The sequence below is a fragment of the Cynocephalus volans genome, chromosome 5 (assembly GCF_027409185.1).
Source record: "Cynocephalus volans isolate mCynVol1 chromosome 5, mCynVol1.pri, whole genome shotgun sequence".
NCBI lineage: Eukaryota > Metazoa > Chordata > Mammalia > Dermoptera > Cynocephalidae > Cynocephalus > Cynocephalus volans.
The window spans coordinates 62,424,284-62,444,188 of NC_084464.1; the positions used below are offsets into that span (position 1 = coordinate 62,424,284).

A 19,905-nucleotide genomic window follows, 5' to 3' on the forward strand; every position below is an offset into this window, starting at 1 on the left:
TCCTTGGTTAACTCAATTCCTAAGTATTTTATTTTTTTGGTGGCTATTGTAAATGGGCAGGCTTTCTTGATTTCTCCTTCTGCATGTTCACTATTGGAGAAAAGAAATGCTACTGATTTTTGTGTGTTGATTTTGTATCCTGCTACTGTGCTGAAATCATTTATCAATTCCAACAGTTTTTTTGTAGAGGTTTTAGGCTGTCCGATATATAGGATCATGTCATCTGCAAACAGGGACAGTTTGACTTCATCTTTTCCAATCTGGATGCCCTTTATTTCCTTCTCTTCTCTGATTGCTCTGGCTAGTACTTCCAACACTATGTTGAATAGAAGTGGTGAGAGTGGGCATCCTTGTCTAGTGCCTGTTCTTAAAGGAAAAGCTTTCAGCTTTTCCCCATTCAGGATGATATTGGCAGTGGGTTTGGCATATATGGCTTTAATTATGTTGAGATACTTTCCCTCTATACCTAACTTATAGAGGGTCTTTGTCATGAATGAGTGCTGAACTTTATCAAATGCTTTTTCAGCGTCTATAGAGATGATCATATGGTCCTTGTGTTTGAGTTTATTAATATGGTGTATCACATTTATTGATTTGCGTATGTTGAACCAACCTTGCATCCCTGGGATGAATCCCACTTGGTCGTGATGAATAATTTTTCGTATGTGTTGCTGTATTCTGTTTGCTAGTATTTTAGTGAGGATTTTTGCATCTATATTCATCAAGGATATCGGCCTGTAGTTTTCTTTTTTGGTTATATCTTTACCTGGTTTTGGTATCAGGATGATGTTTGCTTCATAGAATGAGTTTGGGAGATTTGCGTCCGTTTCAATCTTTTGGAATAGTTTGTAAAGAATTGGTGTCAATTCCTCTTTGAATGTTTGGTAAAATTCTGCTGTGAATCCATCTGGTCCTGGGCTTTTCTTTGTTGGGATCCTTCTGATAACAGCTTCAATCTCCTTTATTGTTATTGGTCTGTTCAAATTTTCTACGTCTTCACGGTTCAGTTTTGGGAGCTTGTGTGTGTCCAGAAATTTATCCATTTCCTCCAGATTTTCAAATTTGTTGGCGTATAGTTGTTTATAGTAGTCTCGAATGATTCCTTGTATTTCAGATGAATCAGTTGTAATATCGCCTTTTTCATTTCTAATTTTTGTTATTTGAGTCTTCTCTCTTCTTTTTTTTGTTAGCCATGCTAATGGTTTGTCAATTTTATTTATCTTTTCAAAAAACCAACTTTTTGATTCGTTGATCTTTTGAATTGTTTTTTGGTTTTCAATTTCATTCAGTTCTGCTCTGATCTTAATGATTTCTTTCCGTCTGCTAATTTTAGGATTGGATTGTTCTTGTTTTTCTAGTTCTTTAAGGTGAAGTGTTAGGTTGTTCACTTGCCATCTTTCCATTCTTCTGAAGTGAGCATTTAATGCAATAAATTTTCCCCTCAATACTGCTTTTGCAGTATCCCACAGGTTTTGGTATGATGTATCATTGTTTTCATTAGTTTCAATAAACTTTTTGATTTCCTGCTTGATTTCTTCTTGGACCCATGTGTCATTAAGTAGAATGCTGTTTAATTTCCATGTGTTTGTATAGTTTCCAGAGTTTTGTTTGTTATTAATTTCTAGTTTTAATCCATTGTGGTCTGAGAAGATACATGGGATAATTCCAATTTTTTTGAATTTATTGAGACTTGATTTGTGACCTAATATGTGATCTATCCTGGAGAATGATCCATGTGCTGATGAGAAGAATGAATATTCTGAGGTTGTTGGGTGGAATGTTCTGTAGATATCTGCCAATTCCAATTGGTCTAGAGTCTTGTTTAGATCTTGTGTTTCTCTACTGATTCTTTGCCTAGATGATCTGTCTAATATTGACAGTGGAGTGTTCAGGTCCCCTGCTATTATGGTATTAGTGTCTATTTCCTTCTTTAGGTCTAATAGAGTTTGTTTTATAAATCTGGCTGCTCCAACATTGGGTGCGTACATATTTATGATTGTTATGTCTTCTTGATGGATCAGTCCTTTTATCATTAAGTAGTGTCCCTCATTGTCTCTTTTTATGGTTTTTAGTTTAAAGTCTATTTTGTCAGATATAAGAATAGCCACTCCAGCTCGTTTTTCTTTTCTGTTTGCATGGTAAATCTTTTTCCATCCTTTCACTCTTAGTCTGTGTGAATCTTTATGGGTGAGGTGGGTCTCTTGTAGGCAGCATATAGTTGGGTCCTGCTTTTTGATCCAGTCAGCCAGTCTGTGTCTTTTAATTGGGGAATTTAAGCCTTTAACATTAAGAGTTGTTATTGAAAGGTGTTGATTTATTCCTAGCATTTTATTGGTTGTTTGGTTGTCGTAGGTGTCTTTTGTTCCTTGCTTTCTGATTTACTGTTTGGTTTCTTTGTTTGTTGGTTCCTTAGGTTGTAGATAGTGTTTTTGTTAGCTTGTTTTCTCTTCATGAATGCCATTTTTATTGTACTAGCGGGTTTAGATTTTTCTTAGGTTTTTATGGCAGTGGTAGTTATTTTTCAGGAACCAAACCCAGTACTCCCTTGAGGATTTCTTGTAAGGGTGGTCTTGTGGTAGTGAACTCCCGCAGTTTTTGTTTGTCTGAGAAATATACTATTTGCCCCTCATTTCGGAAGGATAGCCTTGCAGGGTAGAGTATTCTTGGCTGGCAATCTTTGTCTTTTAGTATTTTGAAAATATCATCCCATTCCTTTCTAGCTTTTAGGGTTTGTGATGAAAAGTCTGATGTTAACCTGATTGGGGCTCCCTTATAGGTGATTTGACGCTTCTCTCTTGCAGCTTTTAAGATTCTCTCTTTGTCTCTGAGTTTTGCCAATTTGACTATGACATGTCTTGGAGAAGGCCTTTTTGGGTTGAATACGTTTGGAGATCGTTGAGCTTCCTGGATCTGAAGATCTGTGATTTTTCCTATACCTGGGAAGTTTTCTGCCACTATTTTGTTGAATATGTTTTCAATGGAATCTCCATTTTCCTCCCCTTCTGGAATACCCATGACTCGGATATTTGAGCGCTTGAGGTTGTCTGATATCTCTCTCAGATTTTCTTCCATGTCCTTGATTCTTTTTTCTTTCTTTTTGTCTGCTTGTGTTATTTCAAACAGCCCATCTTCAAGTTCAGAGGTTCTCTCTTCAACTTCGACAAGCCTGCTGGTTAAACTCTCCGTTGTGTTTTTTATTTCGCTGAATAACTTCTTCAGTTCAGCAAGTTCTGCTACATTTTTTTTCAGGACATTGATTTCCTTGTATATTTCCTCTTTCAGATCCTGTATACTTTTCCTCATTTCATCATGATGTCTAGCTGAGTTTTCTTGTATCTCATTCAGTTTCCTTAGAATTATCACTCGAAATTCCTTGTCAGTTATTTCAAGGGCTTCTTGTTCTATAGGATCTAGAGTATGAGATTTATTAACTTTTGGTGGTGTACTTTCTTGATTTTTTGTATTTCTGGTGTCTTTTTTTTGGTGTTTATTCATTGTGGCAGGGGGTTTCACAGTCCACCGGTTTGAGACTAATGACTAACTAGGATGTTGCTGTGTTTGCCAATTTGGTATGGCTCCCGCCGTGACTGCTCAGTTGGCCTCTAGCGTCTTGTGTGTGTGGTTGCCTCGGGTCTTGGGCTTCTCCAGGGATCCACCTTTCTGGTCAGCTTGTACTCTGCTGGGCTGGTGGATCACGCACCACAGGGTGTGTGATCTCTGTTGAGCTTTCACTTTCTGTACAGGACTTCTCCCCGTTCCGTGTGCTCTGGCCCAGGCTGTTAGATCGTGCAGTGGCAACCCCACCGGGTGTGTGGTTTCTGTCGAGTCTCCGCCTCCCTGGCCGCACGTCTCCCCCCTCTGTGCACACTGTGCTGGGCTGGGGTGTGTCTTCTGCACCCCTCGTCTATCAGCTGGGCCTTCAAGACCCTGCTCAGCACCGCCTCACCCAGGAAGTCTACCAGGTTTCTGCTAGGCACAGACGACCGGTCTCTCTGGGTGCCTTTGTAGCACTGTGTAGATCTTTCTCGGGTCTTGTTCACCTTTGTATCCCCCCGGTATAAACCGAGTCTAGTGCCCGCCTGCAGCCTGCTCTCCGGCAGGTTCTAGCGGACCTGGGAACTCTCCTACCACACTATTCCCAACCAGAAATTCGTTAGGCTTTTTTCCAAACTGGTGGTCGCAGAGATGGTATCTGCCTCCCAGTAACAGGAAGTTTACCGGGCCGGAGTCCAGGGTGTGGTGGAGTGACAGTCGGCCCGCCCGTATTTCCTAGCCCTCCCAACACTGGTCGGGACGCCCCACACCCCCAGCCCCGCCAGAGAACCGCGGAGGGAGTGGGAGAGGAGGCCGGCCCGCAGGGTCCGGAAAGCCCCGCGCCAGGCCAAGCAAATGGGCTCAGTGATGGCCGAGCAGGGCGGAGCTGCCCACACCTGGGAAAATGGAGGCAGCACCGGGGCAGTGAGTGGCCTGGTGGTGCAGGCGGGAGCCGGGTGGGCAACCAGCCCCCGAACAGAGCTGTGCCAGGGATCACTCACAGTGCTGTGCCAGGTCGGGCGCTCGCTCTGTCTCTGGTTTGTTGCCTTCCGTGTTCTCGGCGCTGCCGCCTCGGGCTGTTCAGACGCGGCGCCGCTCGGGCGCTCCCAGGAATCTTCTTTAATGCCGGCCTGAAACCTCGAATCCTGAATAGGGCAGCTGGCCACCTTCAGTGCGGCCCCAGCCTCCGGGATCCTGGCTGCATCCACAGCAGCCCTGGCGCCGTGTTCCCTGTTTCAAGACTCGCTTTTGCAGCTAAGAATCAGTTCTTTTCCTGCTCCACACTTCAAAGCTGTTGCCGGTAAATGAGGCAGCCTCTCCTGCCGGGGGCAAAGTGGCGTTGAGCCCCCACGACCGGCCAGCAGCAGCAGTCCTCCCTTAAGAGATGGCCAGAGGAAGGTCCACAAGTTTCCCGGCTGCCTGAGGCCCAGTGGCCACCTTTTCCACCTCAGCTACTCCGCGCCAGCCGCCGCAGCCGCCGCCATCTTGAAACTCCCTTGGGTGTCTTTTTCTCATTTGTATCTTTCACTGTATACCAAAATCAACTCAAAATGGATTAGAGACCTAAATGTAAGGCCTGAAACTTTAAAACTCCTAAAAGAAAACATAGGGGAAACACTTCAGGATTGAGGACTGGGCAATGACTTTGTGAATAACACCCAAAAAGCATAGGCAACGAAAGAAAAAATAAACAAATGGGATTATATCAAACTAAAAAGCTTCTGTACAGCAAAGGGAAGAATCAACAGGGTAAAAACACATCCTACAGAATGGGAGAAGATATTTGCAAAAAATGCATCTGACAAGGGATTAATATACAGAATATACAAAGAGCTCAGACAACTTTACAGCAAAAACCAAATAATCCAATTAAAAAGTGGGCAAAGGAGCTGAATAAACATTTCTCAAAGGAAGACATACAAATGGCCAACAGGTATATGAAAAAATGCTCAACATCACTAATCAACAGGGAAAGGCAAATCAAAACCACTCTGAGATATCACCTCACCCCAATCAGACTGGCTATTATAAAAAAGACAGAGAATAACAAATGCTGGTAAGGATGTGGAGAGAGAGGAACCCTCCTGAACTGTTGGTGAGGCTGTACATTAGAACAGCCATTATGGAGAACATTATGGAGGTTCCTTAAACAACTACAGATAGAACTTCCATATGATCCAGCAATCCCACTCCTGGGGATATATCCAGAGGACTGAGAAACATCATGTTGAAGGGATACCTGCACTCCCATGTTTATTGCAGCTCTACTTACAATAGCTAGGCAATGGAACCAACCTGAATGTCCATTGATGGATGACTGGATAAGGAAATTGTGGTATGTATACACAATGGAATACTACTCAGCCATAAAAAAGAATGAAATTCTACCATTTGCAACAACATGGATGAGCCTGGAGAAAATTTTCCTACATGAAACAACCTAGGTACAGAAAGAGAAATACCGCATGTTCTCACTCATAACTGGGAGCTCAATCCATAAATGAATAAATGAACAATAAAGAAAGAGAGAAAGAAAAAAAAATCACAGTAATATGTTGAACTTTTAGAAAACTAGAGGTGGAAAAGGGGAAGAGAGGGTGAGAGGGAGGGGGCTAATGAGGAATTGGTCAACGGACACAAAGAATGATTGTGTATTGTAATGATGAATAAGCTAGCTATACTGATCTAACCACCACACATTCTAGACAATTATTGAAAATCAACATTGTTCCTCACATGTATGTATAATAAAAAATGAAAAATTTTAAAAATTTAAAAAAGGAAACAACATACAATAGCAAAATGCACCCATTTGCAGTATAAATAATTTTTACAGTGTGCTCTCACCTTTCTCTCCCTTTTCCAAAGGAATCACTCTGCATGTATGACATATAGTAAAGAGAGGATATTTTTCTCAACTCTTATTAACACGTAAATAGAAGGCTCAGATTGCCTGAATTGGAATCCAACAATTCTTAGCTGTGTGACTTAGCAAATATTTTATCTCCCTAGATTGTTTTATCTATAAAAGGACCATAATAATGGTACACTTCTCCCAAAGATTAAGATGATTAAATGAGAAAATGTCCAAAAATATTAACTATCAATACCATCAAATAGATATAAACTTATGTTTATACACAATAGGAATTTTCTTTTCAATATCACTAATCGTCAGGGAAATGCAAATTAAAACCATAATGAGAATGTGGTTACCTGTTCGAATGGCTATTATCAAAAAGGTGAAAGATAACAAGTGTTGGCCAGGATGTGGAGAAAAGGGAATCTTTGCACACCATTGGCAGGAATGTAAATTCATACAGCCATTATGGGAAACAGTATGGAGGTTCCTCAAAAATTAAAAATAGGAATTACCATATGATCCAGCAATCCCACTACTAGGTATATACCTAAAGAAAATGAGATCAGTATGTTGAAGAGATATCTGCACTCCCATGTTCATTGCAACCTTATGAGTATTCACAATACGCGAAATACGGAACCAACCTAAGTGTCCATCAACATATGAATGGATTAAAACTGTGGTATATATGCACAATAGAATACTATTCAGCCTTTAAAAAGAGGGAAATTATGTCATTTGCAACAACATGATTGAACCTGGAGCACATTATGTTAAGTGAAATAAACCAGGCACAGAGAGACAAATAACACATGATCTCACTTATTTGTAGAATCTAAAAACATTGAACTCATAGAAGCAGAGAGTGGAATGGCGGTTACCAGGGGTTAGGGGTAGGGGTCAGTGGGATTGGTGAGATATTGGTCAAAGGATACAAAATTTCAGTTAGATAGGAGAAGTAAATTCAAGAGACCTATTGTACAAAGTGGTGTAGTTAATAACAATGCATTGTATTCTTGAAAATCACTAAGGTAGTAGATTTCAAGTGTTCTCACTACAAAAAAAGTAAATAGGTGAGGTAATGAATATGTTAATTAGCTCTATTTAGCCACTCCACAACATATATTTCAAACCATTATATACAATTTTTGTCAATTAAAAATGAATAATAAAATAAAATGAATTAATCCAGCAAGAAAAATATAGGAACTTTACCTAACGGAATATTGTATTCAAGTACCTATGTACATGACACGTCTAAATGACCAAAACTAATGAAATTTCATGAAATGTAAACACAATGTACTTTTTGACGATGCAGAAGGCACTTCTCAATGTTACAACTTCCAGAGACATCATTACCAACATCAGTCCATTACCACCCCATCCTGTTCACTAACAATGATGACAGTAACAGCTAATGTTATTAAGCACCCACAAAGATCTTCTGGTCACGTTACGTTCACGTGCTTATTTAACACTCAAAACAGACTTATCGTTTAGGTACCATTACTATCTCCATTTTACAAATAAGGCAGAAGAAATTAGGAGATTTTCCCAAGGTCACACAGATAGGAATTGAGAACACCCAAGAGTTTGCATGGCTATACACATAGGCAGTTACCTTTATTTAAGCCATTTTATTGAGAAATAATTCATGTACCATACAATTCACCTAATTAAAATTTATAATTCAATGTTTTCAATATATTCACAGATATGTGCAACCAACACCTCAATTTTAGAGCATTTCATCATTTCAAGAAGAAAGCTCATACCCTTTTAGCTATCACTCCTAATTCTACCCCAACCCCTACCCTCCAGCCCTAAGCAGCCACTAATCTTTTTGTCTCTGTAGATTTTCCTATTCCGTACTTTCATTTAAGTGAAATCATTAGTATGTAGTTTTGTGTGACTGGTTTCTTTCACTTAGCATGTCTTCAAGGTTCATTCATGTTGTAGCATGTATAAGTATTTCATTTCTTTTTGCGGCTGAAAAATTTTCCATTGTATGGATATACCATACTTTATCCATCTGTCCATTGATGGACATTTGGGTTATTTCCACCTTTTGACTATTATAAATAATGCTTCTATAAATATTTGTGCACATGTTTCTGTGTGGAGATACATATGTTGATTTTATTTTTCTTTTGGATATGTACCTGGGAGTGGAACTGAGGGGTCAAGTGGTAACATTACGGTTACTCATTTGAGGAACTGCCACACTATTTTCTAAAGTGGCTAGCCATCTTAAGTTTTCAACAGCAGTGTATGAGGGTTATGATGTCTCCACATCCTCACCAACACGTATCATTGTTATTATACTCCAGTGAATTACTACCCTATTTAAAGTTTGATTTGCATTTCCCTAATAACTAGTAATGTCAAACATCTTTTCATGTGCTATTGGCCATTTCTATATCTTCTTTGGAGAAAGGACTGTTCACATCATTTTCTCAGTTTTCAATTGGGTCATTTGTCTTTTTACTGTTGAGTTGTAAGAGTTCTTTGTATATCTGAGATACAAATTCTTTATCAAATATATGATTTGCAAATATGGTCTCGCTTTCTGTAGGTTGTATTTTTATTTTCTTGATGATATCCTTCAAAGCACTAAATTTTAAAATTGGTAAGATTCAATTTTTTTCTTGTGTTACTTGTACCTTTGGTGTCATATCTAAGAATCCTTTGCCACATCCAAAGTCTTGAAGATTCACCCCTATGTCTTCTTCTAAGAGAGTTATAGCTTTCGCTTTTATGTTTAGTTCTTTGACCCATTCTGAGTTAATTTTTGTAAAGAGTACCGGGCAAGGATCTGACTTCATTCTTTTGCATGTGGCTATCCAGTTTTCCAAACACCATTTGTCGAAAAGACAATTATTTCCCCCTTGAATGGTGTTGGCATCCTTTGTCAAAAATCATTTGATCACAGATGTGTGGGTTTATTTTGGGCACTCAATTCCATTCTGTTGATGTATATGTCTATCCTTGTGCTCATACCACACCATCTTGACTACTGTTGCTTTGTAGTAAGTTTTGAAATAGGAAAGGGTAATTCCCCTTATTTTATTCCTCTTTTCCAAGATTGTTTTGGGGAAGGTTATCTTTTTAACTCCCTGCTATCATGTTATTCAATTTCCTCTTCTTTCTTCCTCATAAAAGTAAAGTTCCAAAAGTATTTTCATTATTTGAACTTTTTGATTGGTCAAATTTGAGGGCAAAATTAAAGAGAACAAAATACTAAATATAATTGGAATTTTTCCTGTTAACTACCCCAATTAAATACTTTGGGGCTTTCTTCATCCACAATCATCTTCGTCTTGTTAGATATATAAAAAAATTTTTGACTTTCCTATTATAACACAATTATATATTTTTATTCTATATCTGGATGCTCTGTAAACATATTTATTCATCTATGTAGCTTAGGCTCCAGATTTCTAAGTGGCAAAGACCAAGTGTATGCAGTGTTCTCTGTTTAGCATCAAACAGCAAACCCTGGATAATTTTTATATGTTGTTAATAGTGAGCATGCGAAGTTTCCTTATAAGAAAATCATGTGACAATGAAAAGTAAATGACTATATATGAACCTTTTTCTCTTTTGAGGAAAAATAGAAGAAAATTCAGCTTACTGATTAAAGTAAGAATGGCACTGTAAGCTGGAATTCTTGTGTTCCAATGATGAACAGTGCTTTTTCCAGGATATTAGGGTACCAAACATGCACACCATTTGGAATACGGATTCTGCACCTCATCATGCTAGTAATCAACTGTGTGAGCCTTGCAAGTCCCTTTACTTTCTGAGACTCAATTTATTATCTCTAGGTAGGGATGGGAGGGGAGGAATGGATGACCTCTAAGATCCCTCCTGGTTGTAAATCTCTATAATCCTATTGGATAAAATCTACTGTAATACATTATATTCGTTATATGTAATATAGATAATCTATTATAGATAATCGATTATGTAATATGTATAATCATTATATAAAATCTATTAGGGCTGCTGAAAAGTCACCACAGAGGAAATGACCTAACCCTGAATTACTGCTAGAAATTTGCTCATTAACAGCTATTACACACACCTATGATGTCATTCGCTCTTTAAAACTGTGATAACGTTGCGATGCTTTTCCCAGTGGTAAATCATCCCCCTTTAAATAGACACATAATAACTTGCTATTAGAAAACAAGTGACTTGTTAATAAAAAGAAAAAAGAAATAAAAATTTTAATTTAAAAAATGAAAGAAACTTACCTGGGCACCACCTGCACTTCCCCAAACTGTGAAGTTTTGGAAGACAGTGGGGCCAGAGACATTATTCCAAGGTGGCTGAAATTTAGGATATACAAAGAGACCACACCTAGAAAGTCAAACAAAGGATAAAAGTAAGCCAATTTCTATGTTTCTAACGTTCCACTTTTTCTCAGTGGAAAATACTAAAGTAAAAATAATGAATAAAGAGAATGGAGAAAAATAAGAACGGTGACCCTCCTTTCTGACCATTGCTGTTACCCTCTCTGTTACCTTCTGTGACCTGCTCCTGGATAGCAGCAAAACACAGACTGTCATCATCCCCTGCTATCCTATCAGCCCTGCCTCCCCCGCCTCCAGGTTCATCCTCTTCCTAGGAGTCTGGACACCTTTGGCCCTTGAGGTCACACTCTCTGCTATTCTATCAGCCCCTCTAAATTTACCCTTTCTTAGAGAGTGGACAACAGCACCTGTAATACCTTCAACTTCTGTTCTTCTACCTGAAATGCCCCACCATTGCTGTCCTCTGGATATGTTCTTCCCTCACATTCCAAGACTGACAAGAGCTGCTGGATAGAAACTTATAAACAAAGGATAATTTCATTGCACATGCACTAATTGCAGTGCCAGCTGGCACTTCAACATTACTTAGCAATTGTTCATCATCCCTACTCCACTGTTCTTATCATTTTCCATCATAGCATTATTACTGATACTACTACTATCATAACTATTTACAGCTAACAATTACTGAGTTCCTACTATATCACTGGTGCTCTCCATGGTGCATTATATAAATCATCTCAAATTTCACACCAAACTTTCAATGTAGATGTGTCACCATTTTACAAATTAAGGATCTGACTCTTTTTTTTTTTTTTTTAAAGGAATTTACTAGGAGTAGAGTCCAGATTTGAATCAGGGCCTGGTTGACTCTGGAGTCAGCATTTTTCCCATGCTTCTCAAATCCCCATCTCACCTTGTCTCCCTATGTCCTGCTCTTAGCAGATGACTTTGCCCTTATTTACCAAGGACTTTGAACAAGTTTCTTCTCATCTCAGTGGGCAGATTACAAGCAAATAGCCTCCTCTCCAAGGCTCATCTCTCCTCTCAGCTCCTGGGCCTGGTCCTGCCAGCCTGCCAGGGCTGTGCATTACCAGTTGCTCTCAATCTCTTGCAAGTTTAATTGTTTTCTCTATTGAATTCTCTCCAGCCACAAAAGGTGCACTCTGTACTGCCACATTCTCAAGTGACTCCTTTCTCTTTCCTTCATCACCAAACCATTATGATTCAAAATGCTTACACAGTTATTCACAATAGCCCAGACATGGAGGCAGCCTAGACATCCACTCACAGATGAACAGATGGGGACAATATGATGTAGACTTACAATGTAATATTATTCAGCCCTAAAAAAGAAGAAAATCTTGCTATTTGTAGCAATATGGATGAATCTGGAGGACACTGTGCTGGGTGAGGTAAGCCAGACACAGAAGAACAAATACTAAATAATAGCATTTATATGAGAAATCCGAAATATTCAAATTCATAGAAACAGAGAATAAGATGGTGTCTGGGGGAGGAGAAAACAGGGAGGTATGAACCAAAGAATACAAAGTCTCAGTTACACATGATGAATAAGTTCTAGAGATCTACCATACAGCAAAGTGCCTGTAGTTAACAGTACTATACCGTACACTTAAAAATTTTGCTGAGAGGTTAGATCTTATGTCAAGTGTACTTACCACAATAATAGTAATAAACAGGGCTGGAGGAAAACTTTTAGAGGTGATGGATATGTTTGTGGCATAGATTGTGGCATAGATGGTTTCATGGGTGTATACTTCTCCCCAAATTTATCAAATTGTTTACATTAAATATGTACAGCTTTTTGTATGTCAATCATACCTCAATAAAGTGGTTTTAAAAACATACTTACACAGGAGCATCATCAAATCTCAAATAAATGCCAAAAGTTACACCCTCTTTGTGAGCAGTCTACAAAAGAAAATGCTAAATCATGAGCCTTACACCCGAAATCTAGATGAATTTCCCCAAAGTTACCTTGTACAAGAATGTGCAATGTTCCGAGTGAAGGAGAGAAGTGGAGCTTGTGAAGCTTGGCTGGTCACAAGATGGAAAAAGTAGCCATAACCAGCAGCACACACTCTGTTCCCCTGCAAAAAGTAAGATTAGTTAGGACATAGTTATTCCACACATGGTAAGGATGTTGGAGAGAAAGACTCTTACTTGTATTCAGTCTGCTTTTTTAATCACTTCCTGTCAAGATATATTGAAACTTTTATGGACTCACATTCTTTTTTCCCCCCCTCAGAATCAAAAATGCTCTATTCACCTTTTTCCAGGCAGCTCAACAAAATTATTGCCCTTCTCAATAACTGGTATCTCATTTTAAAGTCTCCTTTTAAGTTTCCACAGTGGGAAGTTGACTTGTGACATCTAATCTAAGCCTCTTCTCTTTGGTATATCAGAGAATATTCAGTGGCTCTCCAAAGCAAAGGCGCACCCTGAAGCCAAGGCTACCCAAAGTGTTCTCTCCAATCCTTTGAACAGATCAATGATCTGCTGAGTTGAACGTCACATGAATGGATAGCCATGCCTGAGTTCTGAGACATGGTGGCTGAATTTAAATACAAAAAATCTCCTCAAAGTACTCTTGTCCTAATTAGACTATTAAATCGCCTTAATATTTCTTTATAGGACTTACTATCTATGTCTTTTACATGTTCAGATAAAATCTAAATTCTCCAATGGATCATATGAGTTGGGGATCTAACCCTGATCAAACCAAATACAGTGAGATTATCTTTATAAATTCAAGGAAGCATCTAAAATATGTTCATCACTATGTAATATATTCTAAGACAGAGTAGAAAAGTGACTTTGTAAAGGGTCTAATACTGTACACAGATGTATTTTTCGTGGCCTACCCAACGTTTGCAAAACTTTTGATTCTGTTTCCAACATTTTGAAACCAGGAGACTTAACATAAAAATTCAGACTTTTAGCTTTTCTGACTCCAAATTCCTGTGGGGTATCCACAGATCAGCTTCAGAAAAGAAGGACTCACCTTCTCGGACTATGGAGAATTTTCCCATAGTCCTCACCCTTGCTGCTTTACTCATTTATGATACCTGCCTGGTCCTTGTAGGTCTTTGAATTTGCAACCTCTTAACTCCAGGCAATAAAGTAAATGCCATGGTGGCTGTTCCGTAGAAGCTTCCATTTATCCTTTCCTGAATTGCGTTGGAGTCCTCTCAGGGGCACACACTCACATCTCAGAGGAGTCCACAGCCTCTCGCATCTCTCCACCATCAGGCAGAAAGAATTCTGATAAAAACTGGGGGCCTCTTCAGGCTGCTGCATGGGGGTGGTGCTATTAGTGGGAGGAATTAATGGCCAATCCATCAAGGACTACTTCCTGTTTATCTGTGTGCATCTGACCCCCCTCAGCCTGATAGGCTGGTCCAAGGCCAAGATGCCCATGTCTTCCTGGGGAACAGAAATTAAGGAACAGGCTGCTCATCCAGCCTTGAGCCTAAGCCTTGTGCTACATGGAATAAGGGAGTCTCAGAGGCTCCCACATGGTTTAACCCTGATCACCCAGGTTTTTAACACAGCCTGGATGGTATGAGACAAAGAAGGCCTGGGGTTTTCTCCTTAAAAGTAATTCAGTCCCGGAAACACACACTATGGGGCTTGGAGAGCTCATCCCAAACAGTAGCATCAGTGCACAGAAAAGAGAACAGGGAGCAGAGAGGACTGTGACACTGTGCCACCCAACAAGGCAGTGAATACCTTTCTTTAAAAGGCAACACTTCATCCTGGTGTTCTAGGCAGACTAGAGCTAATAATAGTATATTGTATATTTCTTTCTTTTTAATTGAAACATAATTGATTATACATATGTGTAGGGTACAGAGTTGACTATCACCATATTATATTGTATATTTCTAAATAGCTAGATAAAAGGATCTTGACTGTAATCACCACAAAGAAAAGATAAATGTTCAGATTTTGGATATGTTATCTACCCTAAGTGAATCATTGTACAATATATGCATGTATTGAGACAACACACTGTACCCCATAAATACATATGAATCAATTTCAAGTTAAAAAAAAAAAGAAAAGAAAAGAAAAACCACTTTAGTGTAACAGTTGCCTCCATACAGGGCTCAGTGGGGATTATACTGTGAGCATCTTCCTAGAACAGTTTATTAAGCTTTAGTGGACATCCAGGGCAGAATGGCCAGATTTAGCAAATAAAAACACAGAACACCCAGTAAAATTTAAATTTCAGATTAAAAAAAAAAATTTTTTTTTAGTATAAGTATGTTCCAATTACTCTATGGGACATTCTTAGATTGAAAACTTATTTGCTGTATGTCTGAAATTTATGTTTAATCAGGCATGCTGTATTTTACCTGCCAATACTAATCTGGAGATATATAAGAACAGATTTCTAGGCCCTAGCACCAGATACTCTGATTTGTAGGTAGTTGCATGATGATGAAGGGATGGGGGACAGTATTCTGTACTCTTGAGTATCTAAGAGCACATTAGATGCTCTGAGAGCTCTACTACAGATGCTCTTCTGACCTCATTTTGAAAATTACTTCCCTAGAGGTGACTGAGGTAGTAATACTGTACTATCTAGTTACCAAAGGTGTGAGAAGATGTTCAAAGAGGACAGAGACACAAGAAAGGCTCCATTTCCTGGTGATTTTGCCATGGGTTGCTTTGGGAACCCACTGTAAATGGAAGTCACTGCTGAAAACTGAAGGAGGACAGAGACCTAGAAAATCAAGGCAGGAAGCTTTTACTAGATCCCCAGCAAAAAGGTTATCCAGCTCAGTGAAAGTTATATTTGTGTTGATTTTTTTTTCCTTTTCCTTAAAAGTACTTAATCTTCTTTAAGTTATGACCAAGTATAACAATAATATTCATAGTGAAGATTTATAGAGAAGCCATTACAGTCCAAGTACCAGCTTCTAAAGTCTCATCTATTTTCACAAAAATTCTAAGTTATGTATTATTATCACAATCTCACAGCAAAGAAACTGAAGCCCAGAGATGCTGAGTAACTTTCCCAAAGTCACAGAGCAAATAGTTGTCAGAGCCATTCCATCCAAGTCCAAGCCTGTAAATGTCAGATACTGTAGTCTTGGGGAGAAGAGTAGAGTCAGGACCCAGAGGCAGGAAGCTAAACAACAAGGGTGTAAGTGAAGAAACATAAACAGTAGAGTTCAAAGCAAAGTTCTGTCACCAGGTCAAGGGCAGAACAGGCGTTTGCTGTGGCCTCCCCAGTAGTGGACACACATATTGAACATTTTGCAGAAGTCAATGTATCATGGATACCCAAGCAATAGAAATCCCAGAGAGAAATTAACTGTCCAAGTAAGCTGGCTCCTTGAGGTATGCATCTGTAGTCACCAGAAAGAATGAGTTAAACCTTCAGGCACCAGCTAAGCTGGTGGAGAAGACTGGGGTAGTATTTGATATTGCTACATAAGTATAGATTTTCCCAAAATTGAAGAGCATTTTTCAGATTAGATTTAACTAAGGAGTTGATCTTTTTACAGCAAAAATCCAGAGACTCTAAAATCCCTTCCAAACTCACCACATGGAAATAAAGCATACTCAGAGTGCACAAACAGACACATGGGTAAGGACATGGGACATTTCCCAGTAACAAGCAGGAAGAAGACATGACATTTTGAAGAGTACATTTAAGGAAGATAAAGGTTGTGAAATTCTAGCATTATAGGGATCGAGTGTTGTGGAGGCTCAGACATAAAGTTAATGAAGACTGGCTACTAACAGGAATTTTGAGAAAAACAGATGAAAAGACTGAGATTAACTGCAATTGCTATTTAATATCAATGCGGACAGTAAGGACGAATGCAGAAAAAAGTTAGAATTTAAAGAGAAGGTTCTGACCTGCTCAAGGACACAGCTCTTTCACAGAGCCCACAGCTCAGGGAGTTCTACTACATTCTCAGCAAGAGAGGATCGAAAGTGAAGGCTCTAATCACACCCTTTTACTTGTAGCCATCCTCTACTTGTTTATCCTTAGGTTGTGTAAACTCATTTCATCCTATGGCTTCACTCATTTCCAGACTAATATTTTTATTGACTTTAATCCTATATGAAAGAAAACTTTAGGTATTATTTAAAGGTAACTCTCTGAACCTGGGTGACCCACTGGCAGTCATAATATAGCAGCATTTCCTATAGAAGGGGAACTTAAAGACCCTTTTCCTCTCTGGATGTGCCACATGTTCCACAAGGAACACACACACACACACACACACACACACACAGCTAAGCACAGTAAATACGGGGGAAAAAACTAAAACAGGTTGATCTTAAACATGTAATACTCATCTCCCTCCTCCGTGTGAGAGGAGGAACCAATGTCCCCAGCCCCAGAAGTCTTTAGTCACTGGGCAAGTGGGAGTCAGGGCCAGAGTTTGTCCTGAGACTGGAAGCCTGACCAGCAGGCAGCAGCCAGCACCTGGTCAGGAAAGCCAGCACATGCGGAAACAGCACCTCATGCTTAACTTTAGCTTGTTATTTACTGTGGGCCCCAAAGGTTCTCTTACACTGGGTATTTGTAAATAGACAGCCATTCCTCATTTTTCACTTGGTTACAGAATATATTCTTCCTTTGTGGACTAGTTAACTTGCTCTCTACTGTATTTCACTGTTGTGCATTCTGAGCAATTCTCCAATTTCCTAAAACCACTTAAAATTCTAATCATGTCTAATCATGTCTCATATACCACATGGTACTCAGTCAAAGTGACTTTTGGATATCACTGAATATTGAGTTAAACTACTATTGAAGATGCTAATATGACTTCAGGAAATCAGGACCATGGATAAGACTTCAATGATCTTGGGGTAGTCTAGGCTAGAACAAAAGTTGTCAACCAGAGATAATTTTGTTCCCCAAGAAACATTTGAAAAATCTCTGGAGACAGTTCTAATTCTCACAACTTGGAGGGTGGAGGAGAATGCTCCTGGTACTCACTGGGTAGAGAGCAGGGATTCTGCTATACACAGGACAGCCCCTCACAGCAAGGAATTATCTAGCCCCAAAAGTCAATACTACCATTGAGATATCCTGGTCTACAGTCTACACTGGAACCAAGTGTTATCAAAATAGTTCATACCTACTTTCTAGTATCCCATCTCCAAATTTTGATGGAAAAAGTAACCAAAGTCTGAAAATATGGTTAATTACAATAAAAATAATAGTCTTCATTAGAAGGATGTTTATACCTTTTCAACAATCAAATCTGGCATTAGGCATTCCACACACAAAAAAATTAGAATTAAATCAGTTATCTCAATTCTTCTCTTGTGCTAGAAAACAGTATATGGCTCATAATTCTTGGCCTCAGGAGGAAGCACTGTCTCCAAGTTGACAAATACAAGTGCCTAATGTATCTCTTCAGCCCTCATAGACTCACAAAGAAATACCATAGCTATTGTTCTTAGTCATGAGTACACAACTGCTATGGTCTGGATGTCCCCTTAGAAACTCATATTGAAATTTAATTGCTATTGTGACAGTGTTAAGAGGTGAGACCTTTAAGGGGTGATTAGAGGTGAGGACAGAATGAATTAATGCCATTATCATGAGAGTGAGTTCATTATCTTGGGAGTAGATTCCTGATAAAAGGATGAGTTTGGCCTCAATCCTGTCTCTGTCTTGTGCATTCACTTGCCCTTCCAACTTTTCATGGAATGACATAGCACCAAGGCCCTCTCCATATGCTGGCACTATGCTCTTGGACTTCCCAGTCTCCAGGACCATAAGCCAAATAAATTTCCATTTATTATAAATTATCCGGCCTGTGATATTCTGTTACAGCAGCACAAAATGGACAAGACAACAACTAAAACCTTTTCAGGGCAGTACAAGTACATATTTCCACCTTCCAAATAGCCTGCACTATATGGCTGTGACTCTACCACACTTACGACCCACAGGAAAGGCCATAGTTATATAAGAACCAACCAAGGGTCAAAGAAAAGGGTTTCTTAGACACTCACTTTTTCTTCAAGCATATAAACAATTAGAAATGTGCTCCAGAGGCTAAAAGTGATCATCTCATTTATACACACATCTCTGTTTTATAACCAATGAAATGCTAGTTCATTACCTAGACACTACAAGGAGGGGAAAGATTCCAACATTTCAAAAATATATTCCAAGGGCTACATTCTTATTCATCACCTTGCCAGCACAGGTGCTCAGAAAGCATGTACTTCAGTGAATTAACGGATTTGTTGAATCATCTGTCTTGCTATCATTAGTATTTATGGAGCATCCGAGTGATCACATAGAAACATTTTCCAAGTGCATTTACAGTTGGGCAGGAGATTGCAACTTTGGTCTTCTGTTAGCAAATAAGGCTCACTTTTCCTATAAAAGAAGCACTTGAACAGTCAGATCACATTGCTTCCCTGCCCTTTGTACTCTCAAGTCCAATTGGGTATGCTACAAATGATTTGCGAGGAAAAACTACATATTTATGCAGGCAGCCAGCGGCTTGCAGGGAAGGGTTTAAGGCAAGCAGGGAATTTTGTGTGGAAATCAATTCTTTGCAGAAGTCAATGTATTATGGACATTCAAGGAAGAGAAATTCCAGAGAGAAATTAACGGCCCAAGTAAGCCAGCTCCTTGAGGTGTACATCTATAGTTGCTTTAAAAAAAAAAGTGAGTTAACCCTTCAGGCAGCTCTTAAATATGCATTACCTATTGAGTGCAGAGAGCTAGAGAACTGAAGTTGGGCCTTTAAACACAGAATTCCTTACAAAATTGATTCACAAACCAGAACAAATTCCCCTCAAATTAAATGGATATCTCCAAAGGGCTCTTCTTTAGGGTTTTTCCACAGACTATTCTGAACAGGATTCTGGTCAGAAGAAATTTTCAATACCTACATAAAGATGGGACACTCTGAAGCTCTGGAAGTGAGCAGGGCCTTGTTGTTTGAGAGCAAAGACTTCCCAGCTGAAGGGAATGGGAACAGGTTCACATAGGTTATGTCTCCTGGGAAGGTGGCACCTCTGGACAGATAATAAGGAAACTCTGTAAAAGGAGTCAAAGACTGAGCTGCTGGAGTTGTTGAGGGAGGAAAGTCTGGGCAAGGAGTGCTCTGAAGACCAACAGGCGATGCACGGAAGAACCACCACTGATCTGGTTTTGGA

General features: G+C 39.3%; 1 protein-coding gene across 1 annotated transcript in view; it reads right to left on the reverse strand.

The window, feature by feature from the left end:
* Positions 1 to 19,905, reverse strand: part of PKHD1 (PKHD1 ciliary IPT domain containing fibrocystin/polyductin) — a 455,019-nt gene that overhangs the window by 247,012 nt on the left and 188,102 nt on the right. The window contains exons 43-44 of the mRNA XM_063096948.1: positions 12,721 to 12,833; positions 10,660 to 10,765 (exon numbers count right to left, since the gene is read on the reverse strand). Of these exons, the coding sequence (XP_062953018.1) occupies positions 10,660 to 10,765; positions 12,721 to 12,833 (219 nt within the window). The remainder of the gene's footprint in view (positions 1 to 10,659; positions 10,766 to 12,720; positions 12,834 to 19,905) is intronic.